This window comes from Pseudorca crassidens, chromosome 17, assembly GCF_039906515.1.
Source record: "Pseudorca crassidens isolate mPseCra1 chromosome 17, mPseCra1.hap1, whole genome shotgun sequence".
NCBI classification, from domain to species: Eukaryota; Metazoa; Chordata; class Mammalia; order Artiodactyla; family Delphinidae; genus Pseudorca; species Pseudorca crassidens.
In genome coordinates, this window is record NC_090312.1 from 51,852,547 (window position 1) to 51,873,370 (window position 20,824).

The 20,824-nt window shown below is 43.5% G+C and overlaps 2 protein-coding genes across 40 annotated transcripts in view; both read left to right on the forward strand.

The window, feature by feature from the left end:
- The first annotated feature begins 1,909 nt into the window (after nt 1-1,909).
- LOC137210079 (metabotropic glutamate receptor 7-like) lies at nt 1,910-3,337 on the forward strand. The gene is given in 2 exon segments (XM_067711695.1): nt 1,910-2,788; nt 2,790-3,337. Coding segments are annotated over 2 exon segments (996 nt in total). The 3' UTR covers nt 2,907-3,337.
- Nucleotides 3,338-7,398: 4,061 nt separating this feature from the next.
- LOC137210245 (UDP-N-acetylglucosamine--peptide N-acetylglucosaminyltransferase 110 kDa subunit-like) overlaps nt 7,399-20,824 on the forward strand; it is a 168,726-nt gene continuing 155,300 nt past the window's right edge. For 7 of the 39 annotated variants that reach the window (XR_010936417.1, XR_010936410.1, XR_010936411.1 and 4 more), the window contains exons 1-3: nt 7,493-7,629; nt 12,119-12,200; nt 14,160-14,250. Coding sequence is in view for 24 of the 39 variants with exons in the window: in XM_067711915.1 (XP_067568016.1) it covers nt 14,102-14,250; nt 16,167-16,215 (198 nt within the window). In the remaining 15 variants the exon portion in view is untranslated. The other 32 variants (XR_010936409.1, XR_010936408.1, XR_010936406.1 and 29 more) reach the window with 27 other exon arrangements.

Genomic DNA, 20,824 nt, shown 5'->3' on the forward strand with positions numbered 1-20,824 from the left:
GTATACAGGGGTAGCTTCTCATAGTTTTTACATCACTTTTCTTGAAGATGGCAGTAAAATGGTATGTTTTTACAAAATCAAATAGTGTAACATTGTCCAAAAGATATACATAAAGCATTTAGAGGAAGAAGGCTCCTTTTTCTTTTAACTCCGGCATGGATTGTCTATTGGACAGTGGTAACCCTATGTCATCAACCTCGTCACCCCAGCAGAAGTCCAGGGATTAGCCCTGCATAACTCTTGTTAGCCTCTATTCCCTTCCTTGAACACTGTAGCCAGAAGGTATTTTTCCTCCTCAAACCTTAAGTATTGAAACCTGGAGGAGGGGCACGTCTGAAAAGAAAATGATGGACTGGACTCTCCCTAGAAGGAAGATAAATGGGTGGTCAACAAGAAAAAAAATAAAATCCTCTGTACCAGGAAATGTTTGAAGTGTTGTTTGGGTATCAAAAAGCGGGTGCCCTACACATAAAGCAACAAAGGATATTGGTCTAAAAAGAACACCATGGCCAAAGGTGCATCACCTATTTCAACAGAGGATTTGAAAGTTAGAAGTTAACGTGTAAAACATTCAATTCAATTTCATCATTTTACAGATGGGCAAAGTAAAACTCAGGCACAGGAACAGAAGTGCCAAGGTCAGACAGGTGGTTGGTGGAAGAGACAACCAACTTCCCAACTTCTGACTTTTTAGGGGTGTGTGTGTGTGTGTGTGTTGTTTTGTTTATGTGCAAGGACATTTTTCTTTAGTACACTAACATTACAACAGAAAGTATAGTCTTGTTTTTGTTTTCTCTGCGCCCTCAATTCTGTATAAGGCAGTTTCGCTGCACTCCAACAGAAAGGCTCAGCAAGAGTAGAGACCACCATAAGCAGTACACGTGGGCACCAAGGGCAGATACATTGCCCTTCCTTGTGTAGGAACTAGGGCCACTTGTTGCTTTAATGGGCCAAGTTTGGGCTGGACCTGCAGGAGGGGACACCTTTGAAAAACAGCTTCCTAACTGCACTACAACCTGCTCTGGCATCCTGATTCCACTCCCCAAACCCCCCAAATCTTCAGCCAGAAAAAAAAAAAAGAAGAATGGATCACTGGATCACTGGATCGATGGGGAGATTTCTGTCTGCTCCTCCTACTGCCACCTCTTTCTTGCTATTTCCTGCCCGAGGAAACCTGACATCAGCCCAAAAGCATCTCTGGAAATGGGTAGGAGGGAGCCTTACACCTGTCAGCGCCAGAGAAGAAAGTGCGCTCTGCAGAGTTCTCAGTTGTTCCATCTCTTGCGATGAAAGGAAGAAAAGGAGCGAATCCGCCACAGATTTACTGAAGACCAGGGTTACTTCATCCGGCTCCGGCCACAGTAACCCCTGAAGACCAAAGACGCATTTCCATTCCCAGCATTTCTTGTTGGCGTCTTTCCCTACAGGCTAGCCCAGTGCCTGGCCCCGAAGAAGTCTCTGCGTAAAGGTTCTTTAGGTCATAAATCAGCCTCCTGTGTGTATGTGTGTTTTTCTTAGGAAAAACTGGCACAGACGAATTAGCAGTACAGACTGGGGTCTCCCTACTACCCTTCATGCTTGGCGGCATCACCTTCGACTACCTCGCATTCTCCCGGCGCTGACAGTCCCGGCTCCGGACCTCAGGGTTGGAAGCAGTCAGCCCCAGCTAGAACAGCCCTGTCCGGGGCTGATGCCACCCTGTGCCTAGAATGTGCGTGTGGGTGCAGGCGGGCGAGCGAGCGGCTTCTACAGTGAGACCGAAGCAGGAGCTCAGCCTTCGCCTGCGACCTGCAATCCCCAGATTCCCTGGGGACCTCGAAACTCCCAATCGGAGGTACACCGCCCCCCCACAGCCGCCCACCCATTCCCTCCCCCCTTACCTCAGCACGCAGCCCCTCCCTGCGTGATGATGCAAAACCCTGGGGAGGGTGGGCGCTGGGAAGGGTGGGGAGAGCCTGAGAGCGAGCGAGGGTGGGAGGGAGTGGGCGGAGGAGGAGACGGAGCCGAACGCGCATTTAAAGCGATAGCCATCCTCGCTCTCTCCCCAGTGCTGGGCTGTTGGAGAGCTCGAGCTGCAAGCCACCGAGCGCGAGCTCGAGCGCGGCGCGCTGGCCGGGGAACCCAAGAGCGCACGGCGCCCCAAGCTGGCAGGCGCCGCGGGACCCCCCACCCTCGCCGGCTGCCCTTCCCTGGGCGCCCCTACCCTCCTCGCCCGCAGGAGACCCTGGGCTTCCCCGGAGGAGCTCACCCCAAGGGGCCAGGACTCCGGCGAGCCCGCCACCGTCCCCTCGAGTGCCGCCGCCACCACCGCAGCCGCGGGAGCAGCATGGTCCAGCTGGGGAAGCTGCTCCGCGCCCTGACTTTGATGAAGTTTCCCTGCTGCGTGCTGGAGGTGCTTCTGCGCGCGCTGGCGGCGGCGGCGCGCGGCCAGGAGATGTACGCCCCGCACTCCATTCGGATCGAGGGGGACGTCACCCTCGGGGGGCTGTTCCCGGTGCACGCGAAGGGTCCCAGCGGAGTGCCCTGCGGCGACATCAAGAGGGAGAACGGGATCCACAGGCTGGAAGCGATGCTCTACGCCCTGGACCAGATCAACAGCGATCCCAACCTGCTGCCCAACGTGACGCTGGGAGCGCGGATCCTGGACACTTGTTCCAGGGACACTTATGCGCTCGAACAGTCGCTCACTTTCGTCCAGGCGCTCATCCAGAAGGACACCTCCGAAGTGCGCTGCACCAACGGCGAGCCTCCGGTTTTCGTCAAGCCCGAGAAAGTAGTTGGAGTGATTGGGGATTTCGGAGAGTTCGGTCTCCATCCTGGTAGCCAACATCCTGAGGCTTTTCCAGGTAGGGGGGCGCTCCCTCCGGGGCAGAGCGCGCCGTAGCTCCCCGCGCTCTTTATCCTGAAGGCTGGCTTGGACTCCAGGGGTGCGGGGTCTGGTCAGCCTTCGCTCATTTCCACCCTGGAGATCCTGCCGAATCCCTCCCACCTCACCCGAGGAGGTACTTTCCCTGCTTGATTCATTTCCCTTCCATCTCTCCCCTGTCCGCGCTCCACTCCATCCGGCTTGACATTCTGGATTTATGGCCCCATTGACAAGAAACAGTCTCCGAAAAACAAGGCGATGATTTAAATGGGTTTGCATTCGAGTGAAATATGGTTCCAAAACAGGCTTGTAAAAGTGCCGGGCTCCTGTGAGAGCCACTTAGGCGCAAGGAATATGAAAGATGAGAAGACGCCTAGAAACTAGGCATTTCTCAACTCCCCAGCTTCCCTGCCCCAAGCCGCCCGACAAGCTGCAGCTGCCTTGGAAAATTTCGAGAAGAGCTTAGGGAGGCGGTTCTTAAACCGAAGGCTAGGTCTTCACCTACATTTGGACGTGAATTGCCCATTTCGCTCGGGTTGGATTTCCCGACCTGTCACCTATCTCTGCGAGGGCATGGGGCGGAAGGCGTGGGGACTGTCCTCAAGCGGGGAGAAGCCACCCACAGACGTGCCCCCGGGTGATTTGCTCTGGGCAGTTGTTTGCACCGTCTAAACTGCCTTTGCGATCCGGCCACTGGCAGGAGCCGGGCGATCAGCTTTCTACTCCTGCCAGCTCAGAGCCCGGAGGTGAGCTCATGCTAACTGCGAGACACAGTCGCTTTTTCTGCACTCACCCTGTGCCCATCCTTTCCCACGACCGCCCTAACGCAGCCCCCAACCCCAGTCCTGGGTTTTGAGGACGATTCTCAGAGCCAGACAAGAAGGCGCCTGGAGGGAGGCAGTAGGGTGCGCTGAGCAAGGCCGGGCGGTCCTCTAGCTCCGGGTGCAGGCGGGCAACGGCGGAAGATGCGAGGACGGCGGATCGGGCCCGCTGAGCGGTGGGCGGTGCTGCAGTGCTCTCTCACGGCCTGCTCCCGCAGCCTCGGCCCCACGGCTCCTGTGCCGCCCTGGGTATAGATGGACGGCTTCTGGATGAAGAAATTGAGTTTCAGGGTCTGCGTGACTATGGGTTCTCTTGTTTCTCTGTCTTTCTTCCTGTGTGTCTCTCTCCTTGTGTCTCTTTCTCCCTGCTTTTTTTTTTTTTTTGTCTCTCTGTTTTTATGTTCTCCCTTTCAATTTCTGCCTCTCTTTTCCTTCTCTACCCCTATCTCCAAGTTTTTTGTTCATCTCTGTCTTGAAGTGATCCTTTCCTAATGCACAGCTCTCTCCCTGCCTGGTAGGACCCAAGCTCAGTTAGTCCCTTCTCCAGATGTTCTGGCTGACCCTTATGCTCCCCGTAGCTAAAAAGTCGGCTCCCTCTCAAGTGCCTTTCCTGAAGCATGTTGGGTTTCTGGAGGGGACTCCTTGTGAGATTCAAGCTGTCACTACATCAGCACCCAGGGGTATGAAGTTTGTGTTTGTGCCAGAAGGAGGGGTGCCTGTCTAAAGCTGCAGCCTGGTATGGCCCCTCTGAGCCTCTGAGCATCCCTAGCACCTGTTGAGTATGCCACCTCTAGATGTTTGCAAGGCCAAAAGTGCTTCTGGGCAGCCTTCACTTTGAGGTAATGCTTTCAGGAAGAGCCTGGGTTGTCATAAGCAAAACCCAGAAGCACTTCCTTTACCTCTGAGCTTAAACTAGAGAACCTGAGGAGGCAGCGCTGCAGGGAGGATGAGGCCAGAGGTCACCTGAGAACCACAGGGGCAACTCACAGTATTTTTACTGGATCTCTGGGGGTTGAAGCACATTTGCTGTTTGACATTTTAAAAATTATCTTGGTGCCTTCACTTGGAGCTTGGGAGCTTGCAGACGGGCCTGCCTGTCGAAAAAAGAGTGAAATCTTAAAGTCAAGAGAGAGCTTGCAGACTAGGTGAAGGATTGTGTTTGCTGAAAAAGATTCCAGGGGGAGCTGATTCCTTCTCTGGTGTGTGGATCTGAGGCACTTGCAAGAAAAGAGAACGCTTGCCTTATGCTTAGTTCCCCCGTTCCCTGGGCTGGGAAGGAAAGGAACTGAATGCCAGCATTAGCAGTGCGCGTTGGGACCAAAACCATTCAGAGAAAACACTGTCATTTTCCTCTAATTTGCAAATTGCAGCTATTCATTTGGATTGAACAGCTGAGGGAAAAGAGCCCCCAGTTTTCACCTGCATTTATTGAGAAGAGGCTGGTAGTAGGAGGGATGCACCAACTTGTAGCTTGTGCTGCAAGCTGGATATAAGCTTGGTGTGAGTATCCTGGTTAACCACTGCCCATGTTCAAATATACAGAGATAGATTCCAACAATCTCTTCCAGTAGCCTTATTTTTGCGTGTGATCTTAGAAGCTCCTGGCATGTAAGTCCAGTCCCCAGTTTCCCAGCCTCTGTAAACCTGCAAAATGAATAGAGAGAATAGTGGAACACAGACCCCTTGTTCAAAGACACAGTCACTCTAGGGAAAGAGGAAAAGAACGGGTAGGTGAATCTTCTCTGGGATTGCAGGGTTCAGCTCAATGAAGACTGTCCTGTATAAAAGAAACTCCTCTAAATGGTTGAATTCTTAGCTCTCCAGAGATTTGAGTTTTCCTTTCCCCAGTCCCTGTGGGTTGCTGTGGGGAATGTGCCAAACCTATCATTTGAGATAAAAATTTATGGTGAGGTAAGCTTCTAGGCTGGGGGAAGGAAGACTTAGTGACTGAAATGGGGGATGCTAAGCACTGGGGGGCAGGAAGGAACAAGGAGCTAGTAATGGATGTAACAAATGCTGCAGCTGCCAGCAAAGCCTGGATGGAACTTCCTTCCTGAAAATGAGGACCCGGGCAAGAATGACCACTCAGATGTAAACAGTGTCTCTGACTGGGAATTCTCATCTGCCTGCCGGTGGGCCAGAGTTGAGCAAGTCCTTTCTCTCCTCTGTATGCACACTGAATTGGTTAGTAAGTGACATGTCAGAGGAGAGGAATCATATTCAGTGGATCTTTCAAATCCAGGAGTTTGAGGCTAATGAAATTAGTGTGTGGCCAGGGCTCTGCCAACTAGAATTAAGTCACTGCAGCCACCCTGCAATGCATTTTCAGCCTGAAGGGAGCATCAGGGAGGAATTTCGGGAGATTTGTTTCTGAGCCTGTACAAAATAATACTCTCCTAATGCTAAGAAAGATTAAATGTAAATTAATATTGACTACGAGTAACATATTTAAAAAATAATCGCCGAGTGGGGGATGGCTTAAAGTGGAGAGATTATATAATATGGTGTGCAAAGAATAAATCTCCTCTGACCATTGTTTCATGCGCTCTAAGTAAGATCTATTACAATGGAAAGTAATGGGAACGTTTTTATTCAAGGCTTCTCTGCTATTGACTTGAGAGCAAACACTCTGAGAGTATAAATTACTCTTGCTATGTGCTGACTCTGAATGAACAATATTTCATGTGCAGTGACATGGTCTAAGCTATAGACTTGGAATTGAATGGCATCTGTTTCAATTGTTTTGTTCTCTCAAGAGCAACTAGATAGAAAAAAGTGGTCAATTTGACCCTTGTGGGAGCGTGTTGCAAATCTAAACCTGTGTCCCTCATACCATAAATGAAATACATTTGTAAATTTGTAAGTGTTTTCCTTCTGTTCATTGATGCTTGAGTATAATCTCAAACTTCGGCAGCAACATTTTATACATAAGTACTTGGTTTTCTTCCTTTCTTCTTTCTCTTTCTCCTCTCTCTCTCTCTCTCTTTCTCCATCTTATGTAATTGGATAGAACTGGGCACCTAGGATGATGTGGTGTTACTATAGTGGGATTTTTTTTTTAAAAAAACAACTCTAACTTACCCTTTTAAAAATTTCATAAATACAGGTGTCAGTGCCATTTGGAATAGTCTCTATAACAATTTCTGTCTCCACATTTACTGTGTTTCAGCAAATTTACCTAACAGATGGTGAGTGGGCAATTTTTAAAGGGGCATTTTTTAAAAGAGCGGAGAGGGAAGGAATAGAGACAGGCACATACTATATTTGAAGTTACCTCCACGTGTATTTTATGTATGTATACCCATACAATTAAGAAGTCTTTAGATGTTTTATCTTCAAGAATAATTCAGATAATGGATTACTTGAATATCATAAACATTTAGGGTTTAACAGATTTGTTACATATAGACGTTCTATCATGGATTTAAAAGACCGTAGCCAGCGGGCAGCGGCGGGCGGAGCGACCGAGGGGCGGCGCGGGCTGGGCGGCGGGTGCGGGGGTCCATGCTTCCTCGCGATAGAGGGCTGGGGTTCGCCAGAGACGCCGGGTTGCTCCGCGTTGCCAGGTTACCGAGCGCGTGCCCTGCGCCCGCTCTTCCGCCCGGGCCGCCCTCGGCGCCGCCTGAGCCGCGGTGCGGGCTGCGCGGGGCGCCGGTTCCGCGGAAGCCTGGGTCGGGCGCTGCGTGCGGGACTCTCGTCGCTCGTGGACGGGGCGCGAGCGCGCGGGGGACGTAGGGCGCCGACCTGGCCCTCCCCGGCGCTCCGGCTCCGCTCAGGGCGCCCGCTCAGGGGCCTCCGGCGCGAGGCCCCCTTCGTGGTCAAGATGGCGGCGCCCAGGCGGGCCGCGGCGAGGTGAGCTGGAGCTGGGCCCGGAGAGGGGCGAGTGTGCCACGCCCAGGACTTGGACCCCGGGCTGGTCTCCCGTCTCCCGGGGAGCGGCGGGTGAGTGGGCGCGGCCGCGCGTAGGTCCCTCTCGTGGGGTGGTCAGCTCTCCGTGCGTCCGCAGACTTCTGTCGTCTGATAGTCAGATCTGGGGTGGCCCAGGTTGGAGGCGAGGGTGCTTGATTGGGGAAACCTGAGGGGTTTAAGGACTCTATTGGGATCGTTTCAGACCCCAGCAAAAAGCTGAGCAAGTTTCCTCCTGACTCTCTTCCCGGCTAAGTTTTCTCTCTTCTCTGAAGACGCCAGCTTTTTTGAATCACCTTGTTCCCCGGGGGGATACAGTTGGTGGTTCTGACCGTGGAACGTAGGACCCGGCGCGGGGAAGCCTGAGCTGGTTCTAGTTACTTTGTTTGCAAAGCACTTGTCTTGTCTTTGGAATCTTTGTGTATGTAACCAACGTTGGGAAGAGCCAGTGTTTTCTTCTCCAAAACACTGCGAGGGGTAACTTTATACGTAAGAAACAAGTGGGCGTTCACATCCATCTCTTTTCCAACCACTGAGTTTTGGTTGTGTTTCCTTTCTTTAAGTTTGTCTCGTTCTGAAGTGATAACAAAGAAAAAAAAAACAAAAAAAGGCCATAGCCAATTACACAAAGTATACTCTAGTCTCAGTCCTGCCATTAATTAACTTAAGTCATTTAATTTTTCAAGGCCTCATTTTTCTCATGTGATGTTTTTTCTTTGAAAAATAGAGTTTCTAGAAGTCTCTAATCTCTGTGTCATAGTTCAGCTTGGAGAAAACCTGTTCTTATCCAAACTCCATGACATTGTATTTCCAGCTCCAACTTTGGACTTTGAGTGAGTTGGGGGCAACTTTTTAAGGATATTTTCACACACCTTTTTTAGTTAATATCGGTCTAGCTGACTTGTCATACTCAGACTTTCTCCCTTATTCTTTTACCAGTGTGTTCCTTAGTCATATATATAAAGACTGTTGTGGGAAAAATGACCTCCTGGGTCAGCTTACTGCATGGTCATCGACACAGGGCAGGGAGTAAGATTCTGTGGATTTTACAGAAGCAGATACAGGTTTCATTATCCATGTCCTCTCCCCTTTCATCTTACAAAAACAGCAGGCTTTTCTTGGAGAACTGCCAGATAATGCCATCCTGCCTCCTGACGGGCCCCGGGGATGAGTCGCCCAGGGACTGAACTCCAGTAAAGCAGGTGATTGGCTCATGGGTAGGCATCTGACTTCGGCTAAGTCTATCAGACTGCTCCCCAGGACTTTTGTCTCAGAGCAAAATGGAAGAATTGTCTTTTCTCTCTGGAATTTCTAAGCTGGGGAGATATGACTCTGGGACTCCCAGTGACCATCCAGCACAAGAAGAGAACTTTCTGTAAAATAAAGTCTTGCAGAGGTAAGCAGGGCTTAGCGATGGAGAGAGAGCTGGAACCCTGCTGATACTCTGGAACTTCCAGATCCAACTGTATCTTGCTGCATCCCTGAATTTCTAGGACTTGTTTGTTGAGGTTGTTGTTGTTGTTTGGTTTTTGTTTTTAAATTTCCTTTGACTATTTTGAATTTGTTTTCAGCCATGTGCATTTGAAAGCATTATAGCTAAAAGAGCTAATTTCCTACATTAATGTCAGGTTTGCTTCCTTAAGTGAAAAATCATATCCGCTATTTTCTTTAAATAAAATCCTTCTAGCTCAGGTTTGAGATATTCAACACTCTGCCTCCTACCCCCCTCTTTTCCAACATTTACTATATCACCTTGAAGCATTTGTGACCACATCTTTCCCATCTAGATGCAGTTGAGAGAGAGAGCAAAGACTTCTGATATAAACTGCAACCTATACGCCTCCTACCTGGAAGCTTTAGAACATACTTGATTCTTGTCATTAAAGCAAATCTTTTGTTGTTGTCTCCAGGGCACAGAAGCATTTTCATGGCATAATGGAGTACAAAGTACATTAAGCCTAACTCTACTTCTCACCCTCTTTTACTTTAAATAGGCAGAAAAGAACAATCTCAAACACATTTTCCCAACAAATAAAATACATATACGATTATGTTTAGAAGACATTTATGCAACATATAGTTAGACTGATTAATTAATGGACCTTTCGCCAACTGGCACAGTAAATATATATGTTCAATGTGCTCAATTAAAAAGACAATAACATATTTTTACAGGTTAATTATCTGAGAAGAGTATTGTGCCAGCACACTTGATACTACAGTATTTCATGCTTGACAGGTAATCTTCTTTCAATTATATTTACTGCTAAATGTTTCTTGGATCAAGCTATTAAATTATAAGGTCAAAAGTAAAATGATATGAAATTACAATGATAAAGGGACAGATATCCCACTTTATGAGAATAGAAGTTCTAATTTCTTCTCAGTACTACTAGTAGTGACCACAGTACTAATTTGAGCCCTTACTATGAGCCACTGTGCCCATATACATTTAGTTCTTATAGTAGTTCTGCAAAGGGCATATAATAATCCACAGTGTAAAGCTGAAGAAAGTGATTCTCATAGCTGAAAGTCACATAGCTGGTGAGTGGCAAAGTCTAGATTCAAACTTAGAGTCGTCTGACAATGCCCAGGTTGTTGACCACTATGTACACTGCTCAATTGTTGCACCAATAAAGAAGTGCTTGAAATAATTATAGATTTGCCTACCCTGAAACTGCAGTGATTTAAAGACATCAAAGTTGCCAGTTGCTTAACCACATCTACTTACAGTAAGAAATTACATTTTATTTCATTTCTAAAACAAGATTAGTTCTGCAGGCCCATCGAAACTTGAGCACACAAATCCTACCTCCAAATGAAAGATGCTTGTTTTCCATTATTCAACAGATGGCCCTGTACAGAGGCAATAAATATATAGTAGAATTTTCATTCAAATAAATGAGAAGAGAGGTTTCTTCTTGTCCTGATTCAGTGCCCATCATTATGGATTATGATGGCTCTTCCCAAACTTTACTTCATTCACTCCACTCTTTCTACAAAACTCCAGTAATGGAATCCATCATTCAGATATATGTGCAAAGCGAAAGGACTGTATTAATACAGTTGCTGAAAGTCAAGTTGATAGAGCACAGGAAATACATCCTAATAAATGCAACATTAATGTTTGTGTGGGCCTTGGAGTGAGGGGTAGAAGGATTTTCAGTTTAATGGAATATTTTGCCTCTTGTTATGAAAGTGTGGCTTAATAGTCTTGTAATTGGTCATTTACAGAATCCTCCATCTCTGGGTTTCATGCTTTCTTTACTCTGCAGCTGTTGATTCCTTCTCTTGTTCTGGATGGAAGAGAGCAACGAAGCCACTTCAAAGGGCTCAGCCTGCCTTTTTGTGTTATTGTTTAGATGAAGATATTTCCATTTATTAAAGCACACTATTTAAACGTTTTTATCATGTTTCAAACTCGACTGTGTCCTGAAGGTATGAGCACAGGCAGACATAATGGGGGATGTTTTCCAGGAGAGAACATACCCTTATCAAAGGAATTATCAGAATTTTCATGTATGGATTGAGAATCAAATTCTGGAGTTAGACCTGAATTTAAATTCATACTCACAACTTATTACCAGTCTCATCTTGATCAAACCGTTACCACACTTCTCATCAATTTCCTTATCTTTGAAAGCGGAATAAGAGAAGTATGCCTGGTGGAGTTACACATAAAGCTCATCTGATAGGATATTCATAAGGATTTTGCACAAAATATACATGGAAATATTTTAGCACCGAGTTTAGCATGCGATTCGTCTTCAATACATTTAAGAGCTATTATTTTATTATTATTATGCTATCATTAAATATCACTGTTACTTAAATGTCATTATTGCTAAAATTGCTGTAAAACTACCGCAATAACCCATGATGAATTCCCCTCTTCTGTATCCTTTGTTTAAATGGAAAATATATATATAAATGTAGACAGAGAAGACTTTAGTGATCCTATTCAGTGGAGTGAGAATTTCCATGGCACTGATTAAAACAAATCCTGAATTGCATGGACTTAAGATAGCAGAGAGGGGCTTCCCTGGTGGCGCAGTGGTTGAGAGTTCGTGACCCGATCCGGGAAGATCCCACATGCTGCGGAGCGGCTGGGCCTGTGAGCCATGGCTGCTGAGCCTGCGCGTCCGGAGCCTGTGCTCCGCAACGGGAGAGGCTGCAACAGTGAGAAGCCCGCGTACCGCAAAGAAGAAGAAAAAAAAAAAAGATAGCAGAGAGGCTAAGAGATTTGAAGTTCGACATCCCCAAGTGTGAATTCTACTGTGACCCTCTTCTAGCTCTAGAACCTTGAGGAAGTTACTTAAACTTTCTGAGCTTTACTACTAGTTTCCTCATCTGTATCTTTTTCAGGACTATTTATCAAGCATCTTCCTGTTTTCTATGCTTGGACGTATCAATGAATAAATAGACAAGAGCCTTTGCCTTGCGTGCTCCTTCTTGCATGCTTTCTCCCTCCTTACACTCTCGTGTGGAAACGGATGTTATAAATAAATTCTATGCTTTGTCACAGGTTGATGGGCGCTACGGGATAAGGAAAAGGATGTGAAGCTCACTGAAGAGGCTTGGGTTGGGAGTGCTGGAGGAGTGTACAGGTAGGTTCTGATTTTAAATAGGGTAGTCAGGGTGGATTTTATAAGTTGACATTTGAGCAAAGACTTGAAGTGAGGGAGTTGTCAGAATGTATGAGGGGGAGACCACTCCCTGGGAGCAAGAATAACCAGTCCCAAAACTCTAAGGCAGAAATATGCCGGGCAGCTTGGAGGAATATCAAGGAGGCCACCCTGGCTGACTTAGTCAGTGGGGAGGAAGGGACAGCAGGAGGGCTGGAGGTCGGATATGTGATGGGATGGATTGGGTAAGTCCTGGGAGGCCATCGCATGCATTGTGTCTTTTACTCTAAATGTAGGCAGCCAGGGGCAGGATTTTAGCCGAGGTGTGGCATGAACTGTCTCTTGTTTGAAAAGCATAACTCTTATCTGTGGTCTTGAGGATGTGGGGAGAAAGTGGAGTCAGGGAGAATCTCGGGAGGCGACTACAGGATCCTCGAGGTCTATGTTGGTGGCCTGCACCAGGCTGCTAGCGGCTGGTAATTCTCAGAAGTGGCACATTGGGAAGGTTGTGACAGCATTTCGTGGTAGATTGAATGCAAGAATGGAAAGGAAGAGGGGGTCAAGGGTGAATTCGAGATTTAGGGCCTGGGGAACTGGAAAGGTGTGGTTACTGTCACCTAAGATGGAAAAAGTTTGGGGTAGAGCATGTTTGGGGGATTAAAGACCAGTTTTGGAGGTATAAGATTTGAGATGTTTTCGTGACGTCCAAGTAGAGATGCTGAGTACACAGTTGGATACACAAGTCTGCAGTTCTGAAGAAAGGTCTAAACTAGAGATACACTTTAATACAATGGAGATATTAAGAATAATTACATGGAAGCGCTATTTTAAAGGTAAAATGAAGTAATGCAATTAGCACTCTGTCTTCTCAAAACATTTAATAACTGTTAGCTAAAATAATTACCTGAAATGAAAGAATACCTATAGTTTGTTTTGTTGTTTGCAGTAAAAGTGAATGAAATGTCACAATTATTTTAATAGTATTTGTGACACAGTAGTTTTAGTTAAGACACCATGACTACAAACATTTACACTAAACCTTTCAGTCTCCTGCTTTTCACTCTGATAGGGTACTTGGAACCATATTTTGTAAGGTTTAAGTTAGTTGTCATAGGGTACCTCTTTAATTAGAAGTAATTCTGAACTGTCTAGTTCCATGCAGTTTTATATACATATATGTATAATTATTATTTTATGATTTATCAAACTCAGTTGAAAATTTGCATCACTGATATACATTAGAATTTAAGCATTTACCCAGGTACTCAAGGAAAAAAATGTACTTGTCTTGTAATTTCCATAGGGGTACTTACTTTCACATCTTCCCTTCACTTTGCACTTGCAGACATGGCAGGGGAAATATCTTACTGGTCTTTGAGTTCTCCTTAGCTATCTGCAAGTCCTTAAACAGCCTTTGTGGCTTAACCAAAATTCTCTTCCATCTTCATTCCGCTAACAGATATTGGTCTAAGCATGTACTTATACTAAGAAATGCATGACCACGTTGTCTCTACACATCTATAATTTTATGTTAACACTATCATTATGTAAGCTATACTTTAATTGTAATTATAACAGATTTTATGTCAACACACATCCATTTCTAGTGTTCATCTGGTGTTCAAGGGGAGAGCAGCATGTCATAAATTTTATCAAAATATAACATCTGAAGACTAGAACAGAGGGTAATTGTGTAATTCTGTATTCACTCTAATTAAGTTCAGTGGAGTTGGCATAATAGAATTAGGATGAAAAAAAAAGACATCGAGGTACCATGGCTCCCTCTCCTAACACACCCTTTTCGTATCTGAGAGCAGAGACTCAGCACCTTTCTGTACAGAAATGGAGACAGGAAGAGGCCAGAGGATGAATGACAGGCACGAATGAGGTGGAACTTTGAAGAGCAACATGGAAATGAAATACTTCTTTTGTATTTGGTAGGTGGGGAAAATGTACCAGTGTGTATGCCTACTGGGACCACGTTTTCCAGAACAGTTAAGCCCAGTGTCAACTGTGCTGTCCCACCTTCCTCGTAAGTAGGAACATACTGTTACTTGAATCTTTGCTTCCTGTTTCTTGATAGCTGGTTGAGAAGATTATCACAGGAACTGCATCTTGTTAGCAAATACACTGTTTTGAAATGATTGACACTCACTGAAGAGTGGCAACTCCAAGCTTGCTCTCTCTTGATCTTGGACTATTTAAGTCTGGAGTGCAGGAGTGGGTTATGGGGAAAGACCATTGGAATTCTTATGTCTTCAGCATAATGGTTATAGCATAATGGTTAGGAGTGTAGGTGCTGGTTCAAATCTCTGCTTTCCACTTGCTAACCATATGAGCTTGGGCAATTTACCTGATTACCTGAACCTCAATACTCCTGCCTATAAAATGATGTTAATAATATTTCATCCCCATAGACTTGTTTTCAATGTTAAAATGAAGTCACTTACACCAAGCACTTAATACAATGCCTAGAGCATAGTAAAGTCTATTATTATTACTATTACTACTACTACTACTACTACTATTATTATTACTGTCACAATGCCAGGTGCTATTTTTCCTATGCCTTATTCCATTATCTTCTGTCCTGTCCCCCCATTTCTGTCTTGTTTCTGTACAAGGGTAGGTTTGTCACAGAGCATTTTCTTTCCCTAGTGTCTGACTCTTAGTCATCAAGGTGACTGGTCCACGACCCGGCATTCATTGCTGCTCGTTGAAGCAACCCATTTTGAGAAGGGGAGTTGGATATTGATGCCAAGTTGGGTCAAGGAGAGAGAATTTTCTCTCTTCTGCACTCAGAGAGCTAAGTGAAATATTCAGGCCTCAGAAGGAGAATCAGGCAAAGGGCAACATGCTTAATTTCATACCTTAGTGATTAAGAACAAGTCAGACAGGCTGGATTTGAACTCATTTCCGTCATGTACTGACAAGGGGATCTTAGGTGCTTTTGTAACCCGTCTGAGGCTCAGTCAACATCTGAAAGAGACGAATAACATTATCAGGACCTAGCGTATAGCCTCGTTGTAATACGTGAGTAAATCCTTTTAAAACGTTCAGCACGTTGTTTGGCATATAAACACGTAATAAAATTTAGCTTCTTTGATTACTATTGCTGCTAATATTATTAAGTAGCTGAGCAGATCCGAGGCCTATTTTTTTCTTAGATTGCACATAATCGTTTGGACAACCAGCTCACATTGATCAACCGTTGCTTATATATAAACCCCCATGAACCCAAAGGTGCTTTAACTCTCTCCCAGTCAGAGCCTGTTCTGGGGGCAGAAGCAACACCGGCACTACCCCCGTCATCTTTGCCTTTATTGTCACTACACTCGCCTGCCGTACTGAGCACTTTCTGTTTGCCAGGCACCAAATTTAGCCCTGCGTATGCACTATATCATGTAGTTCTCACACTCAGGTGGGAGACATTATCATCGTCCCCAATTTTCAGATAAAGATGCCGAGGTGTTGGAAAGGTAAGAAACTTGACCCACAGCAAGAGATGGAGCCGGAGTATTCAAACCCTTCTCTCTGACCTCAAGAACCCTTAAATATTAGCATACTACTACATCCTGGTAAGAAAATCTGCTTCCAGCCACTCTGGTGAGAGTAGAAATGATTCTCAGTCCCCACATTCCTCTATTGCCCATGCCACCCTAGCCTCAGGACTAGGTGGGAAAGGAAGTGATCTCTTCAAAGAGCAGCCAAAGGGAACCTACTCCCTTCTGCCTTTTCGTAATCAACTAACCAATATTTTATTTCCTTCTTAAGAGTCTCCACATGTTCCTTTTGGTACTTAGCTTGGCCTTTTAGAATTCTGACATTCTGTACATGACTCATCCACTGTATTTCATGTTAATTTATTGAGGTCAAGTATAGGGTCTTACTCATCCTGAAGTCCAGTTATCCCCTGTCACATCTAACTCTGTTCTTTTCTTCTTGTAGGACATCTGCAGATATTTATTTGAATTTTGTTGAATTGTTCTCATCAATAGTACATTAAAAGTTATACAGAAAGTGCTTTCTTATAAGGAAAACCATCTAAATAGATTTCTAGCTCTTTACTTTTTATAGCACTATTGTAGAGATTATAGATCTCCAGGTAATATTTTTTAGATTGAGTTCTTCATATCATCTTATTTTTACATATAATGATAAATCTGAATTTTCTCTATCAAAGCTCTGAGACTTCACTGGCTTGTAACTTAGCTTGTTGATTATGTGTTGTTGACTTTTCCATTTACAATGATATTTGATCCTGGTAAGGATGGGGCTGGGTGGGAAGGTACATCTTAGGGCCATAAATTGGTTTTGTAGAGAACTAACATAAAGATCTAAAGTCTCATCATATTTCTGCAGAACTCATGAATCATTTTATTATAATTCCATTCATTCAGGGAGTATAAAACTATTTTCAAATTGTTATTCCTAATTTGTTCATCTTCTCTTCCTTAGTCTTAGTGAGAAGAGAGCAGGGTGAATGGAAGAAAGTCATTATGACCACTGGGGCCACTAGGGTAGGCATCAGTCCCAGAGTTTTGTTTTCATCTCTCTGCTATTAATATTGGCTAATGTCTTGAGTGCTTACTTGGTGCAAATTACTTAGCCGACCATGGCAAATGGATTGTGTCATTTCATCCCCTGATAGTCATACAATTAATGTATGTATTATTATGATATCCCATAATGCATATATGGAACAGAGCCTCAGAAGTAGTTATTTGCTCACCAAAATATGGTAGATGTGGAATTTGGACTGAGGTCTGATAGACTCCTAAATCACTCCTAGTGATTTTTACCACGAAATTAAAGTTGTATACCTCTGGAGAGTAGATAGTTTCTAAAATTTCCTCAGCTCTAAAGTTTTATAATTAAATTTTTGTCTGATGGCAAGCTTAACAGTTAAGATGGGTAGGAAGGAATGCCAGCCTGTTGAATGGAATTTCCCTGAAATGAGCCAGTTCACTCATTCATTCACTCAGCATGTATTGAATGTTTGCTCTGTGCAAAGGCATTTTAGGCATCACAGTGGAGTGAGCGCCCCTTCCATAGACTCTCCTGCAGCACTCAGAGAAGTCTTGGACTGGTTTGCCTGTTATGGAATGGGGCTTGGTGATAGAAGCCTGGTTTGTCCTCCACTGATAAAACTAAGACATACTCATATGAGTTTATAGGCATCTTGAAGCCGTGGGATAGTAACACACATGAATCTTACCATTTTTGCCTGGGATTAATGATATAAAGGCTTTGGATTTGGGTATGGAAAATGGGTGCAATTATGGGTGTGTTGGTTCTACATATATACGGACATCACGTGTCATCAGCCTGCAGCTACCTGCCATTCCTCACTACTCCTTCTTTTCACAAACAAGTACCTTCTTATCTCTCCTGTGGATAAGCTCTTGACAGTGGCACTAGGGCCTCCCTCAATAAGTACATCATTGGCTAAACCAGTGGTTTCTCAGATATGCTCATTGAACAACCCTTAAGGTGGATTGACATTCCACTGCCTAGAATAGAATATGGTATTCTTTAGAAATCGGGGGGAAAAAATAGGCCACCAGGTGTACTTTCTTTAATTTAAATTGTTTATATATATGAACAATTGTTATGTATACTTGTTCATATATATGAATGATTTAAAATTGAAGCGATAGATATATACACACACATATATATATATATGTATATTTAAATTTTGGCTTCTGTTAGCAAGTAGTAAATTAAATTATTAGCAGATCCATACTGCAGGGAAATAACCAATCAGATTTCATTCAATAGCTTGCTTTTTTGTAGATTTATGGTTGTGATTTTATATCTGCAGGTATGTTTGCTGAAGAAAATATTTCTGCCACTTTACACAAAATTAAATTCATTTAATACCAATGCGGCATGTCTCAAATGTCTTAATACAGTTTTAATCTTGAATCGCATCAGAAGTATGAAATTAGAAACATACCCCAAAATCATTTGAAGATATAATTACTTTCATTTCCCTTATACTTTTGAGACTTTTGAAAAACAAGTATTTAGTTGTACTTATCTGTTTCTGTCTCTCTAAGGATAGCAAACACTGAAACACAATTCTTTTTAAAAGTCAGTATTAAAACTATATTGTCCAAGATGATCAAAACTAAGGAAGTGGCAAAGAAATTCAAAAATTTAAACTTTCAAAGGGTGCTTTTTTTGTGAATGTGTAGTACTTGTTCTTCTGAAGGAATTAATCTTTTTAAAAATTTAATTAACTTATTTTTTATTGAAGTATACTTGGTTTACAGCGTTGTGTTAATCACTGCTGTACAGCAAAGTGACTCTGTTATACATATGTATATACATTCTTTTTCATATTCTTTTCCATTATGGTTTATCACAGGATATTGAATATAGTTCCCTGTGCTATATAGTAGGACCTTGTTGTTTAGCCAATCTATATATACCAGTTTGCATCTGCTAATCCCAAACTCCCAGTTCATCCCTCTCCCACCTGCTTCCCCCTTGGCAGCCACCAGTCTATTGTCTATGTCTCTGATTCTGTTTCTGTTTCATAGATAGGTTCATTTGTGTCATATTTTAGATTCCACATATAAGTGGTATCATGGTATTTGTCTTTCTCTTTCTGACTTACTTCACTTAGTATGATAATCTCTAGTTGCATCCATGTTGCTGCTGCAAATGGCATTATTTCATTCTTTTTTTTATGGCTGAGTAGTATTTCATTGTATATATGTACCACATCGTCTTTATGCATTCATCTGTTGATGGACATCTAGGTTGTTTCCATGTCTTGCCTATTGTGAATATTGCTGCTGTGAAGATCAGGGTGAATGTGTCTTTTTGAATTATAGTTTGGTCTGGATATACGCCCGGGAGTGGGATTGCTGGATCATATGGTAGGTCTATTTTTAGTTTTCTGAGGAACCTCCATACTGTTTTCCACAGTGGCTGCACCAACTTACATTCCCACCAACAGTGTTGTAGGAGGGTTCCCTTTTCTCCACACCCTCTCCAGCATATGTTATTTGTAGACTTTTTAATGATGGCCATTCTGACTGGTGTGAGGTGGTACCTCATGGTAGTTTTGATTTGCATTTCTTTAATAATTGGCAGTGTTGAGCATCTTTTCATGTGCCTATTTGCCATCTGTATTTCTTCTTTGGAGAAATGTCTCTTTAAGTCTTCTGCCTATTTTTTTGATTGGGTTGTTTGCTTTTATTGTCATCAAGTTGTATGAGCTGTTTGTATATTTTGGAAATTAAGCCCTTGCTGGTCGCATCATTTGCAAATATTTTCTCCCATTCTGTAGGTTGTCTTTTCATTTTGTTTATGGTTTCCTTTGCCGTGCAAAAGCTTGTAAGTTTGATTCGGTCCCCTATGTTTATTTTCATTTTTATTTCTATTGCCTTGGGAGACTGACCTAAGAAAACATTGGTATGATTTATGTCAGAGAATATTTTGCCTGTGTTCTCTTCTAGAAGTTTTATGGTGTCATGTCTTATGTTTAAGTCTTTAAGAGATTTTGAGTTTATTTTCGTGTATGGTGAAAGGATGTGTTCTAACTTCACTGGTTTATATAAGGCTGTCCAACTTTACCAACACCACTTGCGGAAGAGACTGTCTCTTTCCCATTATATATTCTTGCCTCCTTTGTCAAAGATTAATTGTCAAAGATTAACTGAGGTGTGTGGGTTTATTTCTGGGCTCTGTATTCTGTTCCATTGATCCATATGTCTGTTTTTGTGCCAATACCACGCTGTTTTGATTACTGTGACTTTGGAGTACTGTCTGAGTCTGGGGTGGCTATGCTGCCAACGTTGTTCTTTTTCTTCAGGATTGCTTTGGCAGTTCTGGGTCTTTTATGGTTCTGTATGAATTTTAGGATTATTTGTTCTAATTGCGTGAAAAATGTCATGGGTAATTTGATAGGGATCGCATTAAATCTGTAGATTGCTTTGGGTAGTATGAGCATTTTAACAATATTAATTACTCCAACCCAAGAACATGAGATGTCTTTCCATTTCTTTGAATCATCTTCACTTTCCTTTATTAATGTCTTAGAGTTCTCAGCATATAAGTCTTTTGCCTTCTTGGTGAGGTTTATTCCTAAGTATTTTATTTTTGGGGTTGTGATTTTAAAAGGCATTGTTTTTTTACATTCCCTTTCCGATATTTCATTGTTGGTATAAAGAAATGCAACCAATTTCTGTATGTTAATCTTGTATTCTGCTACCTTGCTGAATTCGTTTATCAGTTGTAGTAGTTTTCATGTAGAGTCTTTAGGGTTTTCTCTATATAGTATCATATCATCTGCATCTAATGACAATTTTACCTCTTCTTGAAGGAATTAATCTTGAAGTTCTACTAAGACTTTTGGGATACCTGTTTTAATGAGCCACTACTTCCTGCCTGAGATTGCACTATGCACCAGAGATTCTAGAATTAGCATAGTAAAACTAATAATGCAAACAACAGCAACAAATCTTCACAAACCTTCCTTGCAAGGAAGTAAAGTCCACTGGAAAAACAGACAAGTGAAACACACATTCAAAATGGCAGTGATTCTCAAACATTTATGTGCTGAAAAATCATGACAAGCATGATAACCA